The sequence below is a fragment of the Pocillopora damicornis genome, chromosome 12, assembly GCF_964200805.1.
Source record: "Pocillopora damicornis chromosome 12, jaPocDami1.2, whole genome shotgun sequence".
In the NCBI taxonomy this organism is placed as follows: domain Eukaryota; kingdom Metazoa; phylum Cnidaria; class Anthozoa; order Scleractinia; family Pocilloporidae; genus Pocillopora; species Pocillopora damicornis.
In genome coordinates, this window is record NC_142681.1 from 15,599,318 (window position 1) to 15,625,045 (window position 25,728).

At 37.7% G+C, this 25,728-nt stretch overlaps 2 protein-coding genes and 1 long non-coding RNA gene across 8 annotated transcripts; 1 reads left to right on the plus strand and 2 right to left on the minus strand.

Moving 5' to 3' along the window:
- The first annotated feature begins 46 nt into the window (after positions 1–46).
- On the plus strand, positions 47–2,145 carry LOC149036699 (uncharacterized). The gene is made up of 2 exons (XR_016181791.1): positions 47–138; positions 223–2,145. It is a non-coding gene; the product is annotated as an uncharacterized LOC149036699 (long non-coding RNA).
- On the minus strand, positions 1,406–12,283 carry LOC113683916 (putative ATP-dependent RNA helicase DDX52). The gene is made up of 19 exons (XM_027201205.2): positions 12,129–12,283; positions 10,981–11,194; positions 10,389–10,525; positions 9,782–9,870; positions 9,264–9,360; positions 8,614–8,694; positions 8,306–8,368; positions 7,473–7,584; positions 7,108–7,180; positions 6,882–6,951; positions 6,625–6,758; positions 6,072–6,162; positions 5,422–5,544; positions 4,833–4,868; positions 4,151–4,265; positions 3,433–3,508; positions 2,923–2,994; positions 2,163–2,255; positions 1,406–1,665 (listed from the first exon to the last, which is right to left on the minus strand). The coding sequence occupies exons 1-19, from the start codon at positions 12,216–12,218 to the stop codon at positions 1,608–1,610; spliced, it is 1,824 nt and encodes a 607-aa protein (XP_027057006.2). The 5' UTR covers positions 12,219–12,283; the 3' UTR covers positions 1,406–1,607.
- Positions 12,284–15,274: 2,991 nt separating this feature from the next.
- Positions 15,275–25,168, minus strand: LOC113683901 (uncharacterized). Of its 6 annotated transcripts, none has more exons than XM_089189755.1 (5): positions 25,005–25,140; positions 22,864–22,958; positions 18,069–18,818; positions 17,070–17,229; positions 15,424–16,105 (listed from the first exon to the last, which is right to left on the minus strand). In XM_089189755.1, the coding sequence occupies exons 3-5, from the start codon at positions 18,765–18,767 to the stop codon at positions 15,456–15,458; spliced, it is 1,509 nt and encodes a 502-aa protein (XP_089045881.1). In that variant the 5' UTR covers positions 18,768–18,818; positions 22,864–22,958; positions 25,005–25,140; the 3' UTR covers positions 15,424–15,455. The 6 variants fall into 6 exon arrangements, with proteins under 6 accessions (XP_027056990.2, XP_089045881.1, XP_089045879.1 ...); XM_089189753.1 differs by having other exon boundaries at positions 22,860–22,958; XM_089189757.1 differs by having other exon boundaries at positions 22,864–22,955; positions 25,005–25,133.
- Positions 25,169–25,728: the final 560 nt, after the last annotated feature.

Consider the following 25,728-nt stretch of genomic DNA (forward strand, 5'->3'; position numbering starts at 1 on the left):
TTTAATTACAACTTGTAAACCCAGTCCTAGTCTCTTTCCACAGTAACTGACAGCTGGCTTTTAAGGTTTTTTGACCGCGCGAGATATGCAAAACAAACATGGCGGCTTGATACGATCGCACGATTGTCATCGGAAAAGGTGTGTTCCAAACAGTTTAACACAATGCACTTTTTATGTGATGGAATCTACGGTCTCTAGCAACTATATCCGTAATATTCATAGGCCTTCTACGCCTGAAAATGAGGTCAACCGAAAAGAAAACACTGTGGACAAGATTGCTAAAGGGAGACAGATTCGAAAGTCTACGCATGCTCAGATACCGATCTTAGCAAAAGTTCTATTCCATTACGTAATGTTTTGCGACAAAGAAAATAGAGATCTTTCGAGTAAGATTTATCGCGTTTCGTTCAGTAGAATTTCCTGAGATTTTCCGAAACGTTAAACACATTTGTGCCCTTCCTAGTGCCCGTTGAAAAAAAATCGTAAGACCAAATTTTAGATAGAGGAAGAAAACACAAAATTGCAAAAAAGAGGAAACTGCCTTGGTAACATCTACCAAGGCTTTTAAATGATCGGCGGGAAAATTTTCTCAAAATGAGAAGCAAATTGAAGAAAATAAAAGGCAAAGCCAAATTATCGCTGGCGAGCGTCTCCCTTTATAAGGCCTTAGCTTAATAACGAAAATCATTTTTTATTAATAATATTTACTACAGCAATTCCAACGATAGTTTGAACCTTGCTCATTGCCTTTTAATGGTTTTTAGTGACCTCGAAAAGCGAAAACATAAAAATTTATTTATAGAAAAACGTAACGCTGGCGCGCGCTAACATCGAGCAAAAACCTTCTGGAGCCTCCTCAAAACTACCCCGGACACATAGAAACGTTTGACAGAAGAAAGGTCTGTTTTTTTTCTTTTCCAAAGCTCAAAACTGGAAATTGTTTGTATTCTAAATGCCACAGTTTTCTCCATACAAATGATTCTACTAAGGGCTAGACAGTCTCTCCTTTTTTAGGTGAAGTCAGTAAAAAAAAAAAAACAAACAAACAAACTAAACAACTCTGTGAAAGATAAATTGATGTTAGGAAGCCGTGGGCTGCCCTAGGAGTGAGAGGTTCGAAACTTTTCGAGCGCCTCACTTTAAATGCTCCTCGCGACACACACTAAGTTTTTCTGACCCGCGCGACTAACTTCGCCGGAAAGGAGCGATTGCTCGTAGTCTATCTTCGACTGTTTCACAATAAAAATACACCGCCAATTCAGATCAATGTACGCGAGTAATAAACTTGGGCTAGCTGAGATTTCTGTACAGTAGGTTTAGTGACTTCAATTTTCTAATAACCAAGCCAATCAATAAACCACAGAATTAAGCAGTCCACAGAAATGAGATTCAACAAACATTGACATTCCATGAAACATCAGTTTTATTAGGAAGAAATAGTCACATGCAGACAAAAAACTGGAAGATGAGGTGGCTTATGGCTGGTGTACAATTTACAGAATAATAATAATAATTTCATTTTAATCTCTCACTTTCACAGTAAAAGAGATCCGACACAATTTTACTCTTTATTTAAAATAAAAAAAGAAATCAAAAAATGAAGCTAACTAAGATTGCTTCAAAATCGTTTTCTTCTTTTTTTTCCTGGATGCCTCAATCAACTCCCTGCAAAGAAAATTTAGAGAACTATATTATCTGTATCGACTTATTACCAAAATGCAACAATAGTTCAACTTATTCCTGCTGACAATTTAACTCATTTCGTAAGAATTCTTATGCATAAACTGAAAGTGTGATGTTTAAAAAGAACTTAACCTAGAAGAACAAAACAAAACAGCAGCACAGTAGATACATCATGTCACAGCTTCTGGAGTGATTATACAAAAAAATCAAACTATTGACTGTTTAACTCCCATGATCCAATTGTTAATTCTCCCCTCTAGCTGCTGCACATTTCCTTGTAAATTACTTACAAGAACTGGATGTTAGATCAAGGACATTATGATAAATTCTACCTGATAAGTTTGAGTATTCTCATAACCTGTTTGCTGGATAAATGTGTGGATATTATGGGGAGAAATTACATGTTTATCAATTCAGGTTAAAGGAATAAAAAAAATTAATTAAGAAAAATGAGGAAACAAAGGTATCAGTTATCTTACCTCTTTCTTTTAGCCATATGCATGTCATATTTTGAAACTGTTTTAATTGTTGTTCGTGATGGAGGGGCCTTGGACAATTTCTTTCGAGATTTCCTTCAACACAAAAAGAAGCACATTGTTCACATGGGACTTAGATTCAGGGGGCATCAGGGAGGGTTGGGGTTTGTTTTTAATAATTAACCACTAATAATTTGAAGGAACTGATTGATACAAAGTTGACTGGGGCCAAAATGTCAAACCGTTACTGCCCCTAAACTACTTATGGTTTGGAGCTTTGACTCCAGATGCAATCACCTAGACTGATAACCTTTGGCAACCAATTTAAATTCATCATCATATGGTATAAGATATAAAAAAGGTGATATTGTGAAAGCGGTCTCAATTGTGTTTAGTGTACACTTGATCATTGTGGTCAGTCATGTTGTGAGTGGTTAGATATCCCCTGAATGGAGGTTCAGACTGGGCTTTGAGACCCAGAAAAAGTGTCCCTTTCCCCTTAATAGAGGTGTCCCACAGGAGAGGTTCCACTGCATGTTGCTTGCAACATTGCTGATCCTGCAATTTTGCAGAACTCTTTCCACATAAGAACCCAGTATATGGCCTAGTGCACCTTTGGGTTTTCTGTATCGCAGTAGTCATGCACACAGCAGACAGAAATAATCTGAAGGTCTCAAGTCCTCATGGGGACCCAAATTTTTCCTTGGTCCCCTACTTATGAAATGTGAATACTGTATTATCTTCCTTAAGTTCTAAGTCTCACCTGGCTGGCTTTTTTAACTTCAGCATCCAGTCAGGGATTTCACATCCTGAACTCTTCATTACATTTGCAATACTATATGACAAAAGCAGTTAATGATACTAGGCAAGAAGTCAAGAGGGGAATTTATTCTAATGCAGCGACATTTTTTCAATGTACATCATTCTCAGATGAGACCGAAGAGTCCACAATAAAAATTCCAAAACTTTTGAGGATTAAAACTCTTTACACCCTAACACCAATATGCAAATTCTCCATACTGTTCTGTGCAGATTTCCTATAGCTGGAAAGGAGAATTTGTTTAACAGTCAAGAGCCCTTTTAGATGGTGGTCATTTCCTTTATTCTTGCAACCTTAATGTTCAACTCTGGGGTGAAATTGTATGGAGAAATGAAATGTTTGTCACTCCTATGGTTAGAGAGTCAAAAGTTTCTACAATTATAAACTGAGGTGAATTTAAAGAAGCCAATAATTTTTGTAAAGTTGATGAAAAACTATATCCTTATCGCACACCTGCGTAAATTTGTGGCATCATCTTCTGTAAAAAATGTGATAGCCTTTCCTGGTCTACCAGCACGACCTGTTCTACCTGAGGACACAAGAACAGATTTCTAGTGAATTTGATCGTCAGATATCGAGACATCATCAGCAGTTCTCCCTTCTAAATGCCCTCTACCTGACCAGTTGATTAGTTTGAATGTTCATATCAGCTTTTTTCTGGAAAATGTACTGATTTTTTATCTTAATGTTACATGTTTACCACTTATTACTTCTGCTAGTTTAGAGGTCAATAACTTTCTTTCCTTAACCCTTAAACTCCCAAGATCTGATTGTTAATTCTCTCCTCTTGCTGCTACACAATTCCTTGTAAATTAGTTGCAAGAATTTGGTGTAAGATCAAGATAAAAACTTCTTCTTGATTTAGTTGATCAAGTTTTAGTTTTCTCATCAACCGTTTAGTAGAAAACATAGAGATATCGTAGGGAGAAGTTACACGTTAGTCACTTCTGGAAGTTAAAGGGTTAACAGCAGACTGAATAAGAGGCAAGTTAACAATGATTCATTAACATTGACTTGGCTGATCAGCCTATCAAATTGATCTCTTATAAATAAATTTCCTGACAAGAGTTGCAGAACAAAGAAGGGAATCGGAGCCAACACAAAATAATATGGTGTCTTTGACAGACCTAAATACTGATCTTCATGAAGGGTTTTTAAAAATATTTCATACCTATTCTATGAATATAAGCCACTGATGATGTGGGAAAATCATAATTTATCACTAGATTCACTCCTTTGAAGTCAATTCCACGGCCCATGAGTTCAGTTGCTATAAGAACCCAGATCTGTCAAAACAACAACAACAACAACAGAATGATGCTACTGAGTTGAAATTATTCGGTGCTAACTCATTTAAAAGTAACCCTTTACACCCTAACATCAGTATACATAACCTCCATACTGTTCTCTATAAACATCCTGTGGTGCTGTCAAGGAGAATTTGTTTAATGATCAAGAGCTTCTCAAGCAAGTGATCATTCCCTTTATTCTCATGACCTTAACGTGTGATTCAAGGCATGATATTCTAAGGAGAAGTAAGACACAGGTCACTCTTTGCTGTTTGCTGAGGTAAAAAAGGACACCAAAGAATAAGGTGTAATCCAATAGAGCACAAAGACTGTTCAAGATGGAGAAGTTTAACACAGATAATGAAAGAACTAAAGAAATTCAGGCTAAATTTTTTTCTAATGTTCAAATTGAGAACTGAACCATTAAACCAAATTTATATCACCTCAGAGACCCTTTATTTTCTCTTTGATTGTCAAACAAAGTGTAATCTTGCATAGAGCACATCCCATGCTTTATTATGTAAATTAAAGTAAAACAGCTGTTGACATAGTTAACATACATACCTTTCCAGTTCTAAAGCATTTCACCACATTGTCTCTCTAAAAAAGAAAATACAGCATAGCATATTTAACCCTTTACACCACAACATCAGTATGTATATTCTCCACACTCTTCTCTATACATCTCCTTTGGTGCTGATAAGGAGAATTTGCTAATCATCAGGGCCAAGTTGTTTGAAGGCCGCTTCACACTAACCCAAGGTTAAATTTTAATCCAAGTTTGTTTATTTCCTTGTTCAAAACCCTTTTTGAGATAATTTTCTCTACTCTTTTTAGGGCATCCAATTATCAAATTGTAGACAAAAAAATTTATACTGAATTTTCTTTTACAGCTTTTAGATCTGAAATCTGATTTCACACTAACCCTAGCATATCTTTACCCAGCTTACAAACAAACCAGCTCTGAGCTTCTGAACATTGCGATCGTTTCCTTTATTGTCATGATCCTGATGAATTATTAAGCAGTATTACTATTTGGAGAAATTCAATGATGGTCACTCTTAGGGTCTTAAGGGTTGAGAACAAGGTTCTCCTCAAGTCATAAATGCAAGGCTAGCAGCTTGGAGAATGAAACACCAGACTAGATTCTCACCTGTGCTTGTGTTCTGTCAGAGTGGATCACATCCACATTGATTCCATCATAAATAAGTTCATGAAACAGCTCCTTAGCTCTGTCTTTTGACTGGACAAATATTAACATTGGAGGTTGGAAGCCCTGTTTGGAAGAAAATAGGCTAAATTTAGCCATTGAAAACCCTATATATATGTTAAATGGTTTAAGGAAACTTTGGTTTAAAAATAATATTAAGTAAAGAAATTATCCACACAAGTGCACCAGTTGAAAATTTTGGCAATTGAAGAGAAGCAGCCTGAAGAAATTAAAGCTTTGACAAGATTTGAACCTGCTTCTTCCAGATGATAGATGGGCACTACTGCCAACTGAACTACAAAGCCACATGTTAGGGGAGAGGAAAATTTTTTATGAGGGTTTTTCTTCCCATAAAAGAATTTGATAACACCTTGTAATGAATGCAATTATTATTATTATTACAATCATTATAGTCATCATCATTATTTCTATCATTGTACTCAATTGCCATGCTAAATTCTGCTATGGTTGTCATGGCATCACAAACTGTCATTCAATGTGTTCTTTTCAAGAACTGTAGTAAGTTGGAAAAAAAACCACCACACTACAGCAAAGACTTTTATCATATCACAACAGATGATCATTCTCTTTACCTTTTGGACAATATCTCTTACAGCAAGAAGTTTGCCAGCCTCCTGTCCAACAAACAGTAACTCTTGCTCTACAGTCTGGGTTGCAGAGTTTCTGAAATAAATTAACATTTGTAAAGAGTTTAAATATTGTGTCTCCAAACATCTGGGAAAGCTCCTGTCATTGTTAATAACTTCAGATTATCACATGGCACATTTTTTCCATTAGAAACTCTTGCATCAGTTTTCCCTTTGCTATTGGTGTAAAAATTGGGCACTCAGATCTTTGCAAACCTTCTTCATTGCCATTAGGGGGTAAGAGTTTACCGTTCCTGTCATCTCTAGCCATGGTAAAAATTTTTTTTTTTTAAGATACCACATTTTGTTGTGTATAGTATATACAATGTAGTATGCAGTTTTGTTATATATATAAATATAGCTATGTAAGAAACTGTGTGGTAGTTAGAAGGACATCTTTAGGATTTTAGTGAAAACAAAAATTTCTGGAAAAGAATTAAGAGGATCTTGGATCACGGAGGATTCAAGAGGAGTTCTGAGGAAAAGAGAAATACAGTACCTGATGCCAATTGTAACTTGAACAACATTGTCCAGGTGAATCCGTGCCCATTCATCAATACCATTGGACATGGTTGCACTGAACAATGCTCTTTTCACTTCTGGTTTGTCACAAGCTTGATAAATGGTGGCTATCTGTATTTGGAAAAAAACACTCATAAGTAAGTTGCACGAGACTTGGCTCTAGTACAGACTTTTACCAAAATGAGAGAGACAATTTTCTTGAGTGAACAAAACAGCTAAATACAGATATCTTACTTGTTCCCTAAATCCATCCTTGCCTTCTTCAAAAAGTTTATCAGCCTCATCAAGAATTAACCACTCCACACTGCAACAAAAGCAATCAAAAACACCATTTAGTGAAACAAGACTTGAGCATTTTTTGAATCACCTTTTTATAACTTAGAGTGGCACGGTGGTGAATTTAAAAACTGGGCCCTGTTGTATACTGTATTGTATAACTGATAAACTTAAAGAGATATACTTATGAAGCTCAATTCCTGGTGGATCCTGAGACAACAGATGTACCAATCTGTTTGGTGTGGTCACAAGAATATCTAAAATAACATAGAAAAGTTTTCAATTAATTCTCTCTTCCAGCTACTTAAATTAGTTGGAAGAATTTGATATTACAGTGAAACACCCTAGAGCTGATATGTTTTTCATCACTTGTCTGCTAAATTATATATTGGGATTATCAGGAAAAATTGCATTTTGATCACTTGTGATAGTCAATGAATCAACAACAACCTAAGTCCATTTACAAGAGGTTCCTTTTGAAATCAAAAATGTCATGTTTAGCTAAAAATTTTAAGAGCATATGCGAGACAGAATAGCTTTAAATCTTACCAAACCTCTGAGAAGACTTTGATCCAAAGCTGTTTGAGGAAGCTTTAGCTTTCGTTAAGAGATGGATTCTAAACTTACGGCCATTGGACAGGTGGCAAAACTCATGATAAATCTTCAAATAATTGAGAATAAATATAATTTCTATCCATTAGTCATTTCATAAAATTATCTTAACCCTTTAACTCCCATGAGTGACCAAGACAGAATTTCTCCTTACAGTATTAATACTAACAATATCAACCAGATAAGTGATGAGAACAAAGGAAAATATCAATTTGGGGTTAATTAGTTGATCCAAAACTAAATTCTCTGAACTAACATTATAAGAAATGTATGGTCGACAGTAAAGAGAAATACAAATTTGATCTGGGAGTTAAAGGGTTAACATGCCTCTATGACATCCAGTTTCTTCTCTGCACCATCTATTTCTTCAAAAGACCAGATTTCCAGGCTATCAGTTGGTGGCTTCATTAATAAATTTTGAATACAAATTGTTATTTAAAGATCATGTTGTAGATTAAAATGGCATTTCCTTTGAGACAATTTCAAATTAACTTGATTGATTTGTATTTTTCTTTGCTCAATGCAATAATTTTTGCTCAAAGGAATATACTATTCTCTTTTCAAACTAAACTTCTTTAAAAGCATTTTGACCAAAATTTATTCAATCCACAAGAACTTAAAGATCCAAAACATTAACACTATATTGATTCAAAACAGAGTCTCTTCCGGGGATACTTTCCATCAATAACATTGAAATCTATTTAACTATCATTATCATCATCATCATCATTATTATTACTTGTATTTGACAAATGTTAATCGCAATTCACCTGTTGTGCTAATTCTCTGGTTGGAGACACCACTACAGCTCTGAATCCTTTTCTGCGAGAAGACTAAAACCACAAGAAAAGTACTGTGAAAAATGCAGCCATTTCAAAGCCTTCTTGAATAGGCCTATGCAAAATAGTCCAATTCATAACACCACAAAAAGAAAGATTTTATACAAAAGGAGATTAAAACCTTCTTGTACTAAGTGTGTTCTTTTTCCTGAATCATTTCTTTTGATCACTTGTGGTGGATTACTATGATCACATTGACTTATTGTATTTTGTAAATGTACTGCAAATGATTTAATTACCTTCAAATGATAAAGAATTGGTAAAATAAAAGCTGCTGTTTTTCCTGACCCAGTAGGAGCGCAGCATAATACCTCTCTTTTCTATAAAGAAAGTAATAGCAGAAATTCTAAACTACAAATAACTCAATCACCAAACATATATGCAACAACTTTGTTATTTAGCTAAAACATATGTTTGAAATAGACTGAGCATATCAACTAAAAATTAAATAGTCATAAACTTCACTAAAACATACTACAGTTCCCCTCTACTGACTGTTGGACAGCTATTGGCCAACATATGACCAGCAGGCTACCAAAAGGTTACCAGTCGGTTAGCAATGTGCAACATGCAAAGAGAGAGAGGGCTGTTACCATGTTACTTGATAGAATACACCTTGAAGCCAACATTTCCACTGAAGTTTATACAATATATAAGGTAGTACAATAATGGATGCTGACAACTTACTGGCAGAACACCAACAGGTCACTGACTGTCAGCCACCTGTCCACCTACAGGACCCATGTTGGCCAGGATTTGGGTGAACAGTCCCCCAAATATTGCCTGACTGTTGGTCATTTGTTGGCCAAAAGTTGGCTGACAGGTTTTTGCACCAAAACATATAATGACAGTACAGTACCAAGTAATGGTTCAATCAAGATGCACTTACATGGATCATAAGAGGTACAGCCTGCATCTGGATGGGAGTTGGTTTGTGATAACCTCTTTTGGTTACATTCTCAATCATGTAAGAGGCCAGTTTATACCTGCATAAATACCATGTTGTTAATACATAAAATAAATGTGAGTCAGATAATTTCCTTGTGTAGTCTGATTGTTTGGCTGAGGTTAGTCCTAGGAAGGCTTGTCGACAGTTGTGATGACTGGATGACAAATGTTTTGGAAACCTTAATGGAGGTCATCATCAGGGTTGCCTCAACACTGCTCATGATTTCTCCTATGGTTGTCAAATTGTTAGTCATTACTACCAACAACAACCCTCCTCATGACAAACCTCACCTGGACAATCAGACTTCACTATTGAATGTCTCTCCCAGGTTCAAACCAATCAAACTGAAAGTCAGGTGAATTGTAGGATGCACAAACTTTACTATCAAGGAAGAAGGCAACAGAATCAAATCTGTGTCAGCATTAGTGCTTCAATTCCACTCTAATTTTCCTACCAACCTTTCTTGTAGTTCTGAGAAATTTTCTGCCAGATCTGGAATATCAGAGCCCTTCACATGGATGCGATTTGCCTGCCTCAAAATATTTACCTATAGATATCATTATGGAAGAATTAAGTGAGCATTTAGTTTCACCTTCAAGTGAATTGGCTTTAAAAAAAATATACACAAAAAGTGTTAACCCTTAAATGCCCATCAATGACCAAGACAGAATATCTCCTTACAATATCAAAACAATATCAAGAAGGCAAGTAATAGGAATAAAAACATCAATTTGGGGATTAAAAGTTGATCCAATTCAAAATTCTCCAAACTCACATCATAACAATTGCATGGCAAGCAGTAAGGAGAATTACTGATAGATCTTGGGAGTAAAAAGGATTAAACTACTGAGAACAAATAAATCATGCAGCTATTATATAGCAAAAATGTACAAAATAGTTTCACTTAAATTCATCAATGGTTTAAAATTTCGTTTCCTTTGTTTTTTTTATAAAACAAAGAAAAATTAAAATTTCAGCTGTACATTAATATTTATGATATTAATATATTAATATTTATAATATTTATAATGATTTTAATGTAATTTATAACATGGGAAAACTTGCCTTTTCTTGATGACGTTCAGCCAATATTTCACTGGATTTCTTTTCATCGACATCACCACTGACATTTTCATTTGTTTGGGAAGCAAAAATTTTAACCTTTGAATCTGACAATGGTTGACTTCCTCTATGATTTTCATCTGTTGGCAAAAATTATGCTTCGTGGTTTACAATTCTCTCTGTATTGTGTAAGACTGTCAGCTTCCCCAAAAGGAGTAATTAATAATGAAAATAATTTACCAAGAACACCTGGTGTTGCACAGTGTTAGAAAGAGAGCTGAAAGCTTGGAACCACATGTGGGGCACCACCACCACAGTCTAGCCTAGACTATAACCCTTTAACTCTCAAGATCTGAGTGCTAATTCTCCCCTCTTGCTGCTGATATTTCCTTGTAAATTAGTTATGAGAATTTGGTGTTAGGTCAAGATAACAACTTTCACTTAACAAGTTTGATGATTCTCATTACCTGTTTGCCTGATAATGTATGGAAATCATAGGGAGAAGTTATATGTTAATCACTTCTGGGGGTAAAAGGGTTAATTCAGACATAATCAAGCTAGTGAAAGAAATGTCAAATAAACGACATAACTTCACCTGGAGTTGGGTCTCTTCTTCTTTTCTTTTTCTTCCCTTTTATTTCTGAAGTTTCTTCCAGCTTCCTGTATTTTGATTTGATGTCATCATCACTCCTCTCAAGTTCATGATCGTCACTTAATTGACAGTGTGCATCTTCTGTTCCTCGCAAAGTTCCAAAAAAGTCAAGAGCCTGTGCTGCATTTTCAGTGTCAAGTGAACCTTCACCGAGAGCCTGATGACACATGTTCAAACAGATTATAATTCTCAGAAGTTGAAAATAAAGACATTAACCTTTTGAACCCTTCTGGTGACTAGCATCTAATTTCCCCTTACAGTACCACTCCTGAATCATACATTATTGTTATGAGAATAATGAAAATGATCACCAGCTAAAGGAGCTCTTGGTTGTTAAACAAATTCTCCTTTTCAATACCTTGTGAAATGTATAAAGAACAGTTTGGAGAATATACATACTAATGTCTCAGTGTAAAAGGGTTAAATTATGCCTGGGCTCATCATCCTCTTGAGAGATAATTAAAAGATATGCCATTCCCATTCTGTGAATGTTATCTATATGTACTGTGTGCAGCCACCCCCTCAAAAAAGATCTGGAAGGGGGGCTGTATACAAGCTATCCCTCAGCGACAGGTCTTAGATTGGATTATCATTTGAATACATTTGGGACAAGCGCTAGCTATAGCAGTATTTAATTAAGATTAAAATGTTACAGTAAATCAGATTTATGCTTAAAGGGAGCTTCTTTGTGAGGGGACTCATCACGGGAGGGTTTGTAAGCACGGGAACGTAAACGTCGAAGTTCACCGATATTCTTAAATTAACGGCGGAGTGAAGATAGTTGATCTAAAAGTTGTTTATGGAACCCTGACAATATTTGTGCATATTCTTCGCACCCGTGGTATATAGAGGATGTTAACTATATGACAAAGGGGAAAACATTTACAGGCATCGAAAGAAAAGCTTCTGCCGATTTTAAGAAGATATTCGTGTTTTATTTAGATGGAATAAGTTTTATACAAATACACAAGATAACCAAGGTACGTCTAAAGAACCACGTGAGGCTTCGTCGACTCAGTGTGCATCATCTAATGAACATTTAAAAGTAGGTAATTGATAAATTTTAAAAAAAAGATGCTATGAAAACTCACCTTAACCCTTTCTGATACATTTTGATGCTTTCTTTTGTTAAATTTCGCTCCCGCACTCAACCTTCTGAAAAGGTCATACGTATCCACCATATTGGAAAAGAAGTGACAAAGAAAGCGGTAGTTTCTCGTCCATTATCTTTATTATGTACGGAACATGAATAAGCCCTCTCATCGGGCCTATGGGCTCGCGGTCACCAACTAGTGATTGTCATCGTTAATGTGATACACTATTCAAGAACGTTTATTAGTGAATCTACAGGATCTAGGGTATCCACGGAAAACAAAGGTTCGCACCACGGATATTTCTTTTTTTTTCAATAATTATCAATCCAAGTGCGCTCCTCTTCAGTATTAGACTACGTACGAACAGTCCATCTTTTTCGAAGGAGTCCGTCACGCGAGTCAAAAAAAAAAAGAAAAGCCCAAAAGAAGAAAAACTACTTTTCGTGTGCTACAATCTTAGAGCTTCACGAGGTGCGCTAACATCAATATTTTTCGCCGATCTTTTTTGACTTGCGCGACGGACTTCGCCGAAAAGGAGCGACTGCTCCAAGGTACCAAGCGATCCTGGACACCAAGTGAGAGATCATTGATCTAACACTTGGTTCACGTTCCGGGTTCAGAGTTGTGACACTTGATATGCGTTTAGGGGGCGACGGCCGGTCAAGGTTTTCAAAACACAAAATGATCCGTTTTGATCAGTACATTCCAAACAACCTCAGCTCGGGAAATAATAAAAAAACACTTTTATTCCGCGGTATAAAAAGTTGTGTTACATAAATTAATTGTAAAACGTGACAATAATTACTTAGTTACTTATTTACTAGCCCGTTACATTTCATCTCTCTTTCCCTTCTTTCTCCAAAATGAACACAACCCAAACTTATCAACACCAGCGCCAAATTTCTGCCGGTATATTAACCTAAGGTGTGCACCTCGACATTCTCAGTAACAAGCCCAAGGGACCGGCCCTGGGTATTTGTCGAACAGTGGAGGGGAACCACTTACGGTCAATGTCCCTTTGAAAAAATTGGTGACTTAGTGTAAGTAGCTAAGTCAAGAGTTTGCCTATCTTAAAAAAAATTTAGTCTGTACTCTTTACAAATTACAAAATGCCTTTCTAAAACGAAATCGTAAAACTTCGGCTTAAAAAACTACTAACTGTGAGGGTACTACTGACAAGCCCCTTTCCGAGGTCTTTTCTGGTCGATCGGCTGTGACACTGATACATCTAATTCTTGGCAATAGAGCGCCGGCACTCGTATGGCAAAATAGATCTATCTGCACCCACATACTTAGGACGTACTTACTTTTTGGGGGGCTAATTATTGATCAATTATTAGAGCAAAATTATTACATCATTATTAGAGCAAAAAATACACATTCCAACTACACAGATGACAACTAAATTATGCTCGTTAAGTCTGACTGCTTTGCCTATTAAATTTAATCAAATCTGACTTACTTTCCTATAACGGAAAGTAACACATTCTACTCCCCTCCTCCTCCCAGGGGTTTCAACACCTGTTCCCATAAGCGGACGCTGATGGTGTAATAAGCGGCTGTGCCGTGGGGCGAAACTCAAGCACGAGAACCTGCTCGCAGGTTTAACGCCATTCACTCTAACATCAGCACACATATTCTCCATACTGTTCTCTAACCATTTTCTAAGGTGCTGACAAGGAGAATTTGCCTAACAAGCAAGAGCTTCTTTAGTTGGTGATCAGTTCCTTCATTCTCCTGACATCAATGTTTCATTCAGGGGTGACATAGTAAGGAGAAATTAAATGCCAGTCACTCTTAGGGGTTAAAGGGTTAAAAGACGGCGATAAGATATCTTAGGGGTGGTTAACCGCTGGTAACCAGTATTTCCGGCTTAAAATGAAACCCCTGACCCCCCCCCCCCCCCACCAATCAAAAACCGGTATATCTTTTTTTCCGTTCGAATCCTAGAAATAAATTGGATTTCAAAAAGGAAGTAAAAATAACTCTGTAGATTTCCCCTAAAAGCCTATAGATTTTGAAAAATTATGTTATTTAAATCATAGTTATTGCATTATACGGTTGTAATTCGTATGAATAATAAACAGATTCCACGTTCCCGTGGGCCTGTTCAGTAAATGGGTGACAGGCAACAACAAAATGTGGCACGAACAAAGAAGCTGCAAACGAGGCGCAGCCGAGTGTGTCACTGATGTTCTTACCAAAATGTTCACGCCTTATGTGATCTATTACTGTACAGACCCAAGCAAACTTAGAATCAATGTTTGATTTGATAGAAAAAAAAAAGTACGATGTCGTTTACGATGACATCATCTATGCGTCTATCCTCAAACAGATCACAAGTAAGAACCAATCAACATGCGTGTGTGATATAAATTAATCTTCACATCCTCACCCCTACCCCACTCCTTATTTTTGACCGACGACCGTTCCCTAGGTACAAATTTCTTTCTCTTCCCCAACCTTCAAAGATGGCACCCATAATTTTCGTTCAGAAAACACTGAGCACTCGCTCGCCAAAATTACGCCTGGAATTTATGTTTGTTAAGGTAACAAATTCACACTTGTGGAAAACCAACTGTAATGGTAACATTTCTAGCTGGAATTATCATGTTGCTGAGCGCTATGAGATAAAGTCAAGAAAAATGTGTCTGAGAAACGGACAAAATGAACAAAGCGAGTGAGAAGTCTTGCTCGCCCATTTTGTCAGCCTCGTCTCGGTTCTTGTGTGTTGTACTATCATTTTCAGAAAAGAGACTGCGATGATTATAACAGAAAAGAAAGAGACTGCCAAAATTATAACCGCTAAATTAACGTCGAACCTCCAACGAGAGAGACACTCAACTAGATCACCTAACAGAGACGGTTACTGTTGAGATTAAAAACGGATTGCAGAAAAGGAAAGAAAGGAAAATTTCAATAAGGTTCTAAATTTAATAAGAGCTATGTGGGAATAAATTAGCTAAGAGTAAACTAGGTCTAGATAAAAACTCACTGGTGATTTGCTATTTTCGATTAAGCGTCGTAAGCAAGGCGAGATTGTCGTGGTTCGCCATCCTCTAAAACGATAAGACACAAAAACAGAGGCTCTGTTTTCTTCTTTTTGCGACTCGATCATTCACGTTTTTCCGCGATTGAAGCAGTTTTCTTGTTTTTATTTTGAGATCAGTTTGCCTCCTTGTGATATTTTACTTTCATCTGATTGGCTGGCGTGATTAGTTTAGTTTCGGTTTTACGACACTTAATCGAAATGCGCAATAATTAAAACCTCACCACACCCCACACCCACCCACCCCCTCCCCCCCCCCCCACCAGTGATAATCATTAAAAATACTTCTTACTGGCAGAGGTCTGTGTATCCAAAACTGGGCTCTTCATCACGCACTCGTACATCTCTTCAAATTCCTCGATGAAATTTTCCGCTAGTTTACCGGGATCAGCAAGTACAGCTTTATCGGACAATACGCCCATGCGCAGTGTACCTGCATAACTGAACACTGCAATGGACATGCCAGTATCACTGACCAATGGGGGCCAAGCTATGGCGGTCTTCACTTCCTTCCCGCCAATTTCAAATGGCGTCAGGGGGCCGGGCACGTTGCTCAGAATCAATGAGCAGTGACGCTTCAGCGAAAACGACGAAAAACGGCCAATGAAATCGGGCAATCTCCCAATGATGTGAGAGTAGATGAGCCCGAAGATACGCCAGTCTGACGAAGATTTCAAGTTGTCCATTCTCCGTTTAGTTTCAAGCAAACGCTTGAATGGGTCAGCCAGTCCCACGGGAAGGTTGTAGAACAAGCCAGTCGAGTGATTCTCGAGCGGTATGTTGTCACGCGACAGGACCTTAGGGGAGCGCGTGTTGATGGTGATGGCGATCTGGATGTCATCTGGGTGTTTTGAACCTTGCGATTTGAGGTAGCGACGCAACGAACCCGCCAAACAGGTTGAAAGAACATCATTGACGGTCGTTCCTGGGCAGAAACGCGAATTAATATGATCAGATTCAATTTGAATGTCGAAAATAATCCGCGATTGCATTGGGTTTGCTATTCATTTCTCTGTGATTGATCCAGAAAACTCGTTCCACCTTCTTAACCTTTTTACACCCTTACATCAGTATGCACATTCTCCCTACTGTTCTCATTACATTTCCTACCGTGCTGACAAGGAGAGTTTGTTGAACAATCAAGAGCTTTATTAGTTGATGATCATTTCCTTTACTCTCATTACCTTAATGTGTGGTTCAGGCGTAATATTGTAAGGAGAAATTAGATACTAGGCGACAATGGGTTTTTGGTGTAAATTAACTTTTCCCCAGCGTTAGCCATGAGATTCTTGACAACGGTTTAGAAAAAAAAATGTTGAGCGGAGTTGAAAATGGATTAGAACGCGGATTTGATGAACAACGGTTTAACTCAATTTTGATAAATATCCTTATATTTCTGCGACCGGTATTTCTTGGCTACTCCACCCGTCCCTTCTGATCGAGAGCATAGAGCAAGCTAAGGCAATGGAAATAAAACTGGTATGCTATTAGGGAGTATTGCGATGTGGATTATTAATTTTTTTTCACAGCCGCTAGCTTAGAGAACAAGTGTGCTTATTCGCGTGTCTATTCGAACGCGAGGTGAGCGCGAAGAGGGAGTCATGCGTGATGGATATACCGATAAACATCATCTTAATTTAGACAAAAACCAATTTAAAGCTACATCACCTGTCGTACTAAATCAAGCGAGAAACGCACGTGGGGGAAGAGCCCCCTCTCTCGCGCTGACTAACCCTTTGCGTTTTTCTTGCTACAGCATCGCGCTTTCATCTGCTAGCAAGAAAAACGCCAAAATATAACCCTGTTCTGCAAGCTTCAAATGTCATCCGGCAAAGCCGATCACCTCAATGTAAGAAATGAAATATATTGAATTGTGTATGTGTTGCCACCTGTTCGTGCCTTGATCTCCTTCACCAGCTCCAAGTCAATAGTCTTTGTCCAGCTGAAACACTTCTCACCCGACATCTTCGTAGCTGGGAAGGGATTGTCAGCTGTAGAGAGTGCTACGCTCAGAAGAGCTAACGGACCTGTTAGAATTGCTTTCCATACCTACAAAATAAAAAGGCGAAGAACAGGATAGATTTCAACACGTATCAAAAGCAAAGTAAGATGGCAATAATGTTTTGTGCCTTGCCCCCCTTTCAAAAACATTAGAGCTATCTCAACCCCTTAATCCTTAAGAATGACCAGCATCTAGTTTCTCCTTACAATAATGGTGCCTAATCATTCATTTCAGATCATGAGAATAAAGGAAATGATCACCAACAAAAGAAGCTCTTGATTGTTAAACAAATTCTCCTTGTCAGCACCTTAGGAAATGTATAGAGAACAGTATGGAGAATATGCATACTGATGTTAGGATGTAAAGGGTTAAATTGATTGTCGAGAGTAATCCCGGACTGCTTTAATTTTGCTTTACTTCGCTTTGTGTTCCGTTTTTGTTTTCAATTCGAGTCCTAAATTAGTGGTTTCTCTAGATATTTGTTTTTATTTGAATTGGCAAGTATGTAAAACTTTGCTGGTTTAACGACAGATGAAAAGAGCTCCAAAAAACTGGTGGATCTCTATGTAGGGCCTTTTGCCAGGAGAAGACACCGTCACCTAGATCGTGTAAAGCCTACAACCAGGCCCTCATTGCACACTGCACGACGCGCGTTTCACCGCCTCCGGGAAGATTTGAGACGTGTCGAGGAGAGATTTGTGGGGTCTGGCACTGATGATGCTAATAGTGCCAGACTCCTTGCAGGACCTCTCGCCGACTCGCGTTGTTCAAGGCTTCATACTTTCCCGCGGGCGAAGAAATACTCGTGCCGAAGAGTTAATTTTGAGGGCCTGCTCGTAAGCTACCTTGACTAAATTTCTCCATCTCAGGGTAAAACCTGTTTTACCTGTTTTTGTTTGTCGCATGGGGTGGCCACGGGTTTCTTGACCCGCAGCAGCTCTGGCTTTTTGTCCATGAGCCTGGCGAACAGACCGATCATAGCAAAACCGTCTCCTATTGCATGATGGATTCTTATACAAATTGCAGTCTGATCTTTCCCTGGGAGGTCTAGAGGCGTCACTAGGATTTCCCAGGGAGAAATATCTTCACGCATCGATGATGAAAAATTTTCACCAAGCATTTTCTGCAAATCTTCTTCGCTACGCGGGCCACCACCTTCTAATCGCCTAATGTGCTTTTTGATGTCAAAATCCGGCTCGTCTTGCCAAATGTAACGCCAGTAACGTTGAACTATACGTTTGCGCATGCGTACGTAGCTGGGTTCCTCGACATTTTGTACTACACGGGACATAATCAGTTGACGGAACTCTTCCATATCAATCGTCCCATCAACGACAAACAGGCCATTGATAAAATTACGGTTGTACTCGGTCTCGTGAAGAAAGGGTACATCATGACAAGCCAACAACTTCCCCAGTCCCCAGTAAGTAATGCAAACCCCTTGGAACCATTTCAGAATTCTGAACAAGAACCAAAATGGCAGCGCGAGGATAGCAAACAGAGTCCATATCAGGATAGCAGAGAAGCACAACAAGGCGTAAAGAAAAGACGGAGCAGACTCCATGTATTTCCAATAAAGATTCATGTTGGGATGGTGTTAGACTCCGATCTTCAAGCGTTAGCGTGTAGTCCACCCCTATCAAAAAGAAAAACAAAATGATAGATCTCGCATGCGAATAATCCCATTCAATTGTGTGTAAAAAAACAAAAACAAAAACAAAAACAAAAAAAACAAAAACAAAAACCAACACCAAACTAATCACAACCAATCGGAACAAGGTTAACCCTTCAACCCTGAGATATTATTAGTAATTCTTCTTACTGTCTGCTATACAATTCTCATGATGTTACCTCTGAGAATTTGGTATTGGATCAACTAGTAATCCCCTAATTGATACTTTTCTCGGTTCTCATCACTTGTCTTTTTGATTCTGTATTGATATTGTTAGGAGAAATTTCGTCTTGGTCACTCATGGGAATTAAAGGGTTAACATCTACTAATGAGGACTTAGAGTAAAACAGGCAACCCGCTTGAAGCGCGGGAAAACGCGAATGACCAAGTTGAGATCGGTTGTAGTTTTCGCACTTGATTGGTCTAGACGTTAACGAGAATTTCCGAACTACCGTTGCCTCATTTTCAAAGCGAGTCCTGGTGCTCATCCTTCCATATGATTATAACTTTTCATTCACATGCAAATTAAACTCATTTCCATGCGAATGGTTGAGCACCTGGCCTCGTTTTGAAAAAGAGGCAAAAGGTAATTCGGAAATGGCCTATTAACCCTTTAACCACTAAGAGTGATTAGTAACAATTTTCTCCTATCAGTATCAGCCCTAAAGCAAACATTGAGGTCATGAGAATAAAGAAAATGATCACCAGCTAAAGACGCTCTTGATTGTTCAGCAAATTCTCTTTGTCGGTACCATAGAAAATGTATAGAGAACAGTAAGGAGAAAATGTATACTGATGTTTGGGTGTAAAGGGTCAAAGCTTAGGGTTAAGACTCTTCCAGTCTTCTATTTCAAATGCAACAACCTGATTGGTTTCGCTACTCGCTAACTATTCCGTGATGGATAAAGAGTTATGCGAGAAAACAAAAGAAACGCAATCACGTGCCTGTCTTGTTGTTAAGTTTTGAACGACTGTTAGATTTATACCAAAACGGTTACATTATTCAATTTTGATTTCTATGCGTGATAGTTCTTTCGGGTTTCACCCTGGCAGGAACCCATTACCCTGACCCTGGTCAATTATCACGCGATATTTTATAAAGCGTGATAAAATAACGCGTGCTGAGATATAACAAGCGCCCTAATTGGGTAAAAACCTATCGTTTACTTCACCACTTTAACACATAGAAAAATTGAGACATACGGTGTTGACAAGGAGAATTTGTTAAACAATCACGAGCTTCTTAGGTTAGTGATCATTTCCTTTACTCTCGTGACCTTGACGTGTGATTCAGGGGTGATATTGTACGGAGAAAGTAGATTCAAGTTACTTTTGGGGGTTAAAGGATTGAGGTAATCTCCTTCAAAAAGCTCTCAAGAGCTTCTGATGTCATCCTACGATTGAATAATAGGCAAGAGAAGAGTAAAGCGATGCATGTAAGAAAAGAAAGAGAGCAAAAAAAAATGATTAACTCACCTAAAATATTCAAATACAAGAATGTAAAGAAGAATTCTCGCACGAGATGCCATAACTAGTCCACGTTAACAAAATCTATGGAAATTCAACCTCTCAAAAATCACTTGACAACCGAAAGCCTTTTTAGTTCCCTTGAAGGGCCACAAAATAATTTCCAGAGTACAGTCATGTAAATTTAACGACGGCGTTGAGGTTCTCTTGAACTTTTGACCGACAGTATATTTGATTATGGCGGTGCGTGTTTCCAGCCTGACCACAATGCAAATACATACTTAACGCAAATAAGAAAAGTCGAGAAACATTCTCAAAAAGGGTGAGGGTTTTATCGAGTACAACACCTTTAAACAATAACATTTTTGTCCCAAAGCATTCGATCTGGCTGCCAGTCACAGTCCGCATTTCCGTTAGCAGACCTCTACGAGATATCCGGTGCATATGGAGCCATTCTAAGAACTGTGCTCCGCAGCATTTTTCGACACAATAACTGATTCTTTAAGTTTTCCCATTGCCGCGTTCTTTCCTTCTAGTGTGCACGATGGGCGCTTTAGAAAAGAACGCGAAGAACTTCTCTCGCAATACTTTATCAACCGGCCGGTAAATGACACAAAATGACCTCGACCATCAATCATACTGTGTTCAGTTTGCAATAAACTAGACACGAATATTGGTAACTGTGGTCAAAATAACTCGCGTTTCTTTTTGTGGCGTCTTTGTACGTTTCACTTTCCGTGAGCTTTCGATTATTATAAAAATCAGTTTCTGAAACTTGGAATATTATAAATGACAACAGTTGGATTAAGATTCAAACAAAATTAGGCATATTTCCTTCTGAGAAAAAAGCCGGCTATGTTAAAACACACGTCGCTCGAAATACATCAGCCCTAGCTTCCTTTTACAGTTTTTCTCAGGACCAAGACAGATAGTGTTGTTTAATTTTTAACTAAGTTACGACATGCCAACACACATCCTTCGTCACGCCTTTATGCTCAATGTAAAAAGTTACGGTTTGCTAAAAAAAAGATTAGGGATCTTCATAACACTTACTGGTTTTAGTAATGAAGTCCAAATTATTTGAACAACTCTCTCAAGATCTGATGATTCGGACTGTTTTTAGTGGCGAATGTTACAGCCAAGAAGTGAATACACTCTGCATCACCGCTCGCTGAGCTATGCTATTTCCTCGCTATCACGTGATTTTAACTTCCAATCCTAGTAAATTCACACAATTTGATCCTTTAACCTCGACCGAATCGGTGATGAAAGATTATCAATTTTCACGTATGCAAAAAGGCAAAGGCTTTCCGACAGGATATATTTACCTCATCACCTTATTCGGCAAATTAGAGAAACAGCGGAAACACGAGTAGCATAAAACCACAAACTACTTCTGCAAGAGTTTGCTAAATAAATACTGCTTCACAGGGCTGTATAACCACTGCCAGGTATTAAATTTCACTCTTTACTTAAACTTTTCTGCCTTATGATATAATTATTACTGTTTAAAGCTGTTCTGTAGAACCAAAATAGGCCTCAACCCTTGAATGTCCAAGATCCAATAAGTAATTCTCTCTACTTGCAACAATACTTTTCCCTGTAAATTAAACAGGAGAATTTGGTCTATTTCCAAAATAACACCCTCTTGCTGATAAGCTTCTCTGTCCTCATAAACTGTTTACAAGACAACTTATAGGAATTGCAAGGAGAGGTTACATGTTGATCACTTCTGGGAGTTGAAGGGTTACCTCTTGAGTTTAAGGTGTTACTTGGAAATTAAAAAAAAAATTTATTTAGCTGAGGAGGGGGGGAGGGTATTCCTCCCTTCCCCCCCTCCCTTAACTGCACTAATGGACATATGTTAACAACTCTGTCAGAAATACATGTCATCAATTCCCTAACAATAACATTTATCCTATATACCTTTGCATAGGGTGCTGAAAAGAAATATTCACACAAAAAAAATTCATATCAGAAAAAATGACTTCTTCAGAATTTCTTGGTTTTAACTGACCAAAACCTGTCAATAATTCTTCCTTGTGTAAAACAGTCAGCTTTCAGTACAGAGTTAAATGGTTTCTTCCTTTATTGGCAAAGGAAGTGGAACTCAGAAATGTCTGTTCATTCAAATCATAACAGATGGCTTGTTCTGATGCTCTGCCAGTGAGCTACAAAGAACTCTGTGTTAACCCTTTTTAACTTAACATCAGTATTCATATTCTCTGCACTGTCCTCTCTCATCTCCTATGGTGCTGACAAGGAGAATTTATTTGTCAATCAGGAGCTTCTCAATTTGGTGATCACTGCCTTTATACTCATGACCTTTATGTTTGATTCAAGGGTGTTACTGTAAGGAGAGATCAGAAGCCAGCTACCCCTTGGGTTAAGGCTTTCAAAATCAGTTCAACAAATTTTTTAATTTTTTCAAGAAACACCCTTAAGAAACATTTTTGCTGATATGGGAAAAGCAACAAAACCTGTATGACAGAGTGAATTGAGCTATGAACAGACATAATACCATGAAGAATTTCATACCTACGTTAAATATTCCATCTCCTACTTTTGTGAATTTTGTTTTTCATTCAATAGATTGGAACTGTACTTGATGCCATGCAATTGGGGAAAATTTCTCTGCTGATAAAAACAGTTCATGAGAGAGGACTATTCTTTGCAATACGGGAGAAAATTCAAAACTTCATTGAATAAATCATCAGAAGCAGGTGCACTTTATTGGTTTTTATTATTAGGGTAATCCAGGCTTAAAATAATTTCACATGGAATTGCACATGGAAAGAAATCTAATGCAAGCATTTCATAAAAGACCTGCCTGGCCTTTGAGGCAAATCATTCAAAGTATTCATCTCCCATCAAGATATTACTTTGACTATAAAGTAAAAATCTCTGTCTATCCTGGCCAATGATCCTATTATTGTGTTTAATTTTTTTACATTTAACATCAAGGCAAAGATAAGTCTCTAAACAGATATTCACTGTAAAGAATGCTTGCTGGAGCTGATTACTCAACACTTCATTAAAAGGAAGGTGGTAAGTGGTTTATATGTGATGCTTGATTAAGCCAAAAATCAGTCTGTGACATGTGGATTTAACAGAAACGCAAGGTTAGGCAAAATTTCAAGTTCTCCCTTTTAAATTCATGATGCATGAAATAATGTTTAAAGAACACCTGATGGGTGAATATTTCTTAAATTCATGCATGAAATGGGATCAGGATCATCTTCACAATGACTTAAACTTTGAAATCATCCATGCGATTATCAAGTGAACCCATTTTTCAATCACTGTGACAAATGAAAAAATTTCTCACGCATAGTACCATAATAAATCATATTGTTGTCTGCTCACTGGTGCTGAAAATAATTATTCTCTTGTCTTGCCAAAAAGGTTGCTACTAATTAAGAATGTAAACATCGTTATGACATTAATGGATTCTTTGAATGTAATTTCAGTGAATTGAATTTTGCATTTTATTCTCTTGACCACATGGTAGAAACCGTGATGGTATGCAATATTCTTAGGGCACAGCATTTGAACAGACCACAGGAAACACTTCAACTTCTGCAATTTCATTTTCTTGCTCCTGCTCTGATCACCTATAATTTTTAGAATCATCCATTTGCATCTCAATGAAAAGAAAGACACCAGACTTGATGTTCATTTGAAACAGTCCACATTACTGCATTTTTCTTCAGTAATCATGTTTAACCTTTTTACTAACTGAGTTTTCAGTCCGTGCTGTAAGTAACCGACCAAATTTTTTCCACTTGGATTTATGGCCCTAGTGCAAAGCGGAAAAAACTTGGTCCATAACCTACAATATGGACTGAGAAAACAGGTTAGTGAGATATTTATTGTATCTCTGGGTTCAAACAGTGGGAAAGATTTCAATTCAAACAAACTTTTGAATTTGACGGGCTTTGTAGTGAAATACCGCAAAATTGACCAACCAACACACACGTGATGCAACCCAACCGTGCACTCAGCTTACTATACAGGGAAAATCAATCGACCTTGCTGCCTAACGTAAATTGACAGAAGAGCGATTGAAATGCCACGATCGATAACCTATCATGACTATTCTACGTCGAGAGGGTGACGATGAAAATTCGTTTATCTACGAAAGTTCGTTGATCTAAAACAAATTATTTTGACAAGAAAACTAAACTCGTTAAAGGAAATGTTGAATTGCATGCCTGGCTGATATATCTTTTTCTATCGCTCGTAAAGCGAAGGGATCAGGCCACCCGTACTATTATGGACGTTTGCCAGGCCAGTAACGGACATCAGTCGTAAACATTCCAAAACCAAGAGAATTTTTCGATTAAAACATACATTATTGACTTGGCAAATTTAGAGGATTGAAACTCGTGTAGACCCATGTAATATCACGTGCCACCAAAAGAATCAAAATTCGACACTGATTGACCTTCTCCTAGTTATACGTATACGTATAGTAGTAATCACAAACGAAAAAGCCAAGAAATCAATTTTTATCCTGTTCTAGAATTCAAGAAGAGCAGACAAGAGTAGATTCGTCAGGAAAAAAATGAAGGACGTGAGAGCAAAGCTTACTAAAGGCGCGAAAGCACAAGATAACTACCGTAACCGGCGTTTACCTCAATTATGATAGCGAATGAGTTAGTACCGTTAAAAAAATCCTACCTTTTCACATTCGACACTAGTCAAGGCGCTAGTGCTACCACTCAGGTCTCCTTCCTCTCAAAAACCAAGAAATAAGAGACAAAATCGCCTCTCTACTCTAGTCCTGTAGTATCGGCAAGTCGCTTTCGTAATTATGTCCATCCGGATTGTCGTGATGAAAGAAATGTCATGTGACCTAACGACAGGATTGGATAGGACTGTCATCTTGTCCCACAACAGAAATAGACTTACAGCGAAGTAATCAGTTTACCCAGAGCTACATAACCTTTAAAAACGGTAGACTCACTTTCTTTCAACGTTACCTACGCCGTAATCTTCTCGTGCGCTCCAGTGCGATCTGAAACTGTGGGAGAGGTGACCTCTATCAGTGAGGACCTTGATAGGTCACTTTCAAAGGAAATATATATATATATATTTTTTAACTCGTTATCACCTATAGAGGATTGAATTTTAAGCTGCATATATATATTTCTATTTAAATCAAATTTCCGTGAAATCACAGGCAGCCCAAGCTCCAGCTGTGAGATGATCATCTTGCGAAATTTACGACCGCTCTTTGGAATAGAAAAATACAGTCACATTCTCAATAAAATTGCCTCACCTTACTTCCGCAGCACATCGCTTGTTATCTGACCGCTAACTATGTTGAAAAGAACCCATTTTACGAGGTTTACTACATAAGAAGGCTTCTCTATCTTCTCTCCTTTCCGTTGAACTCAATTTT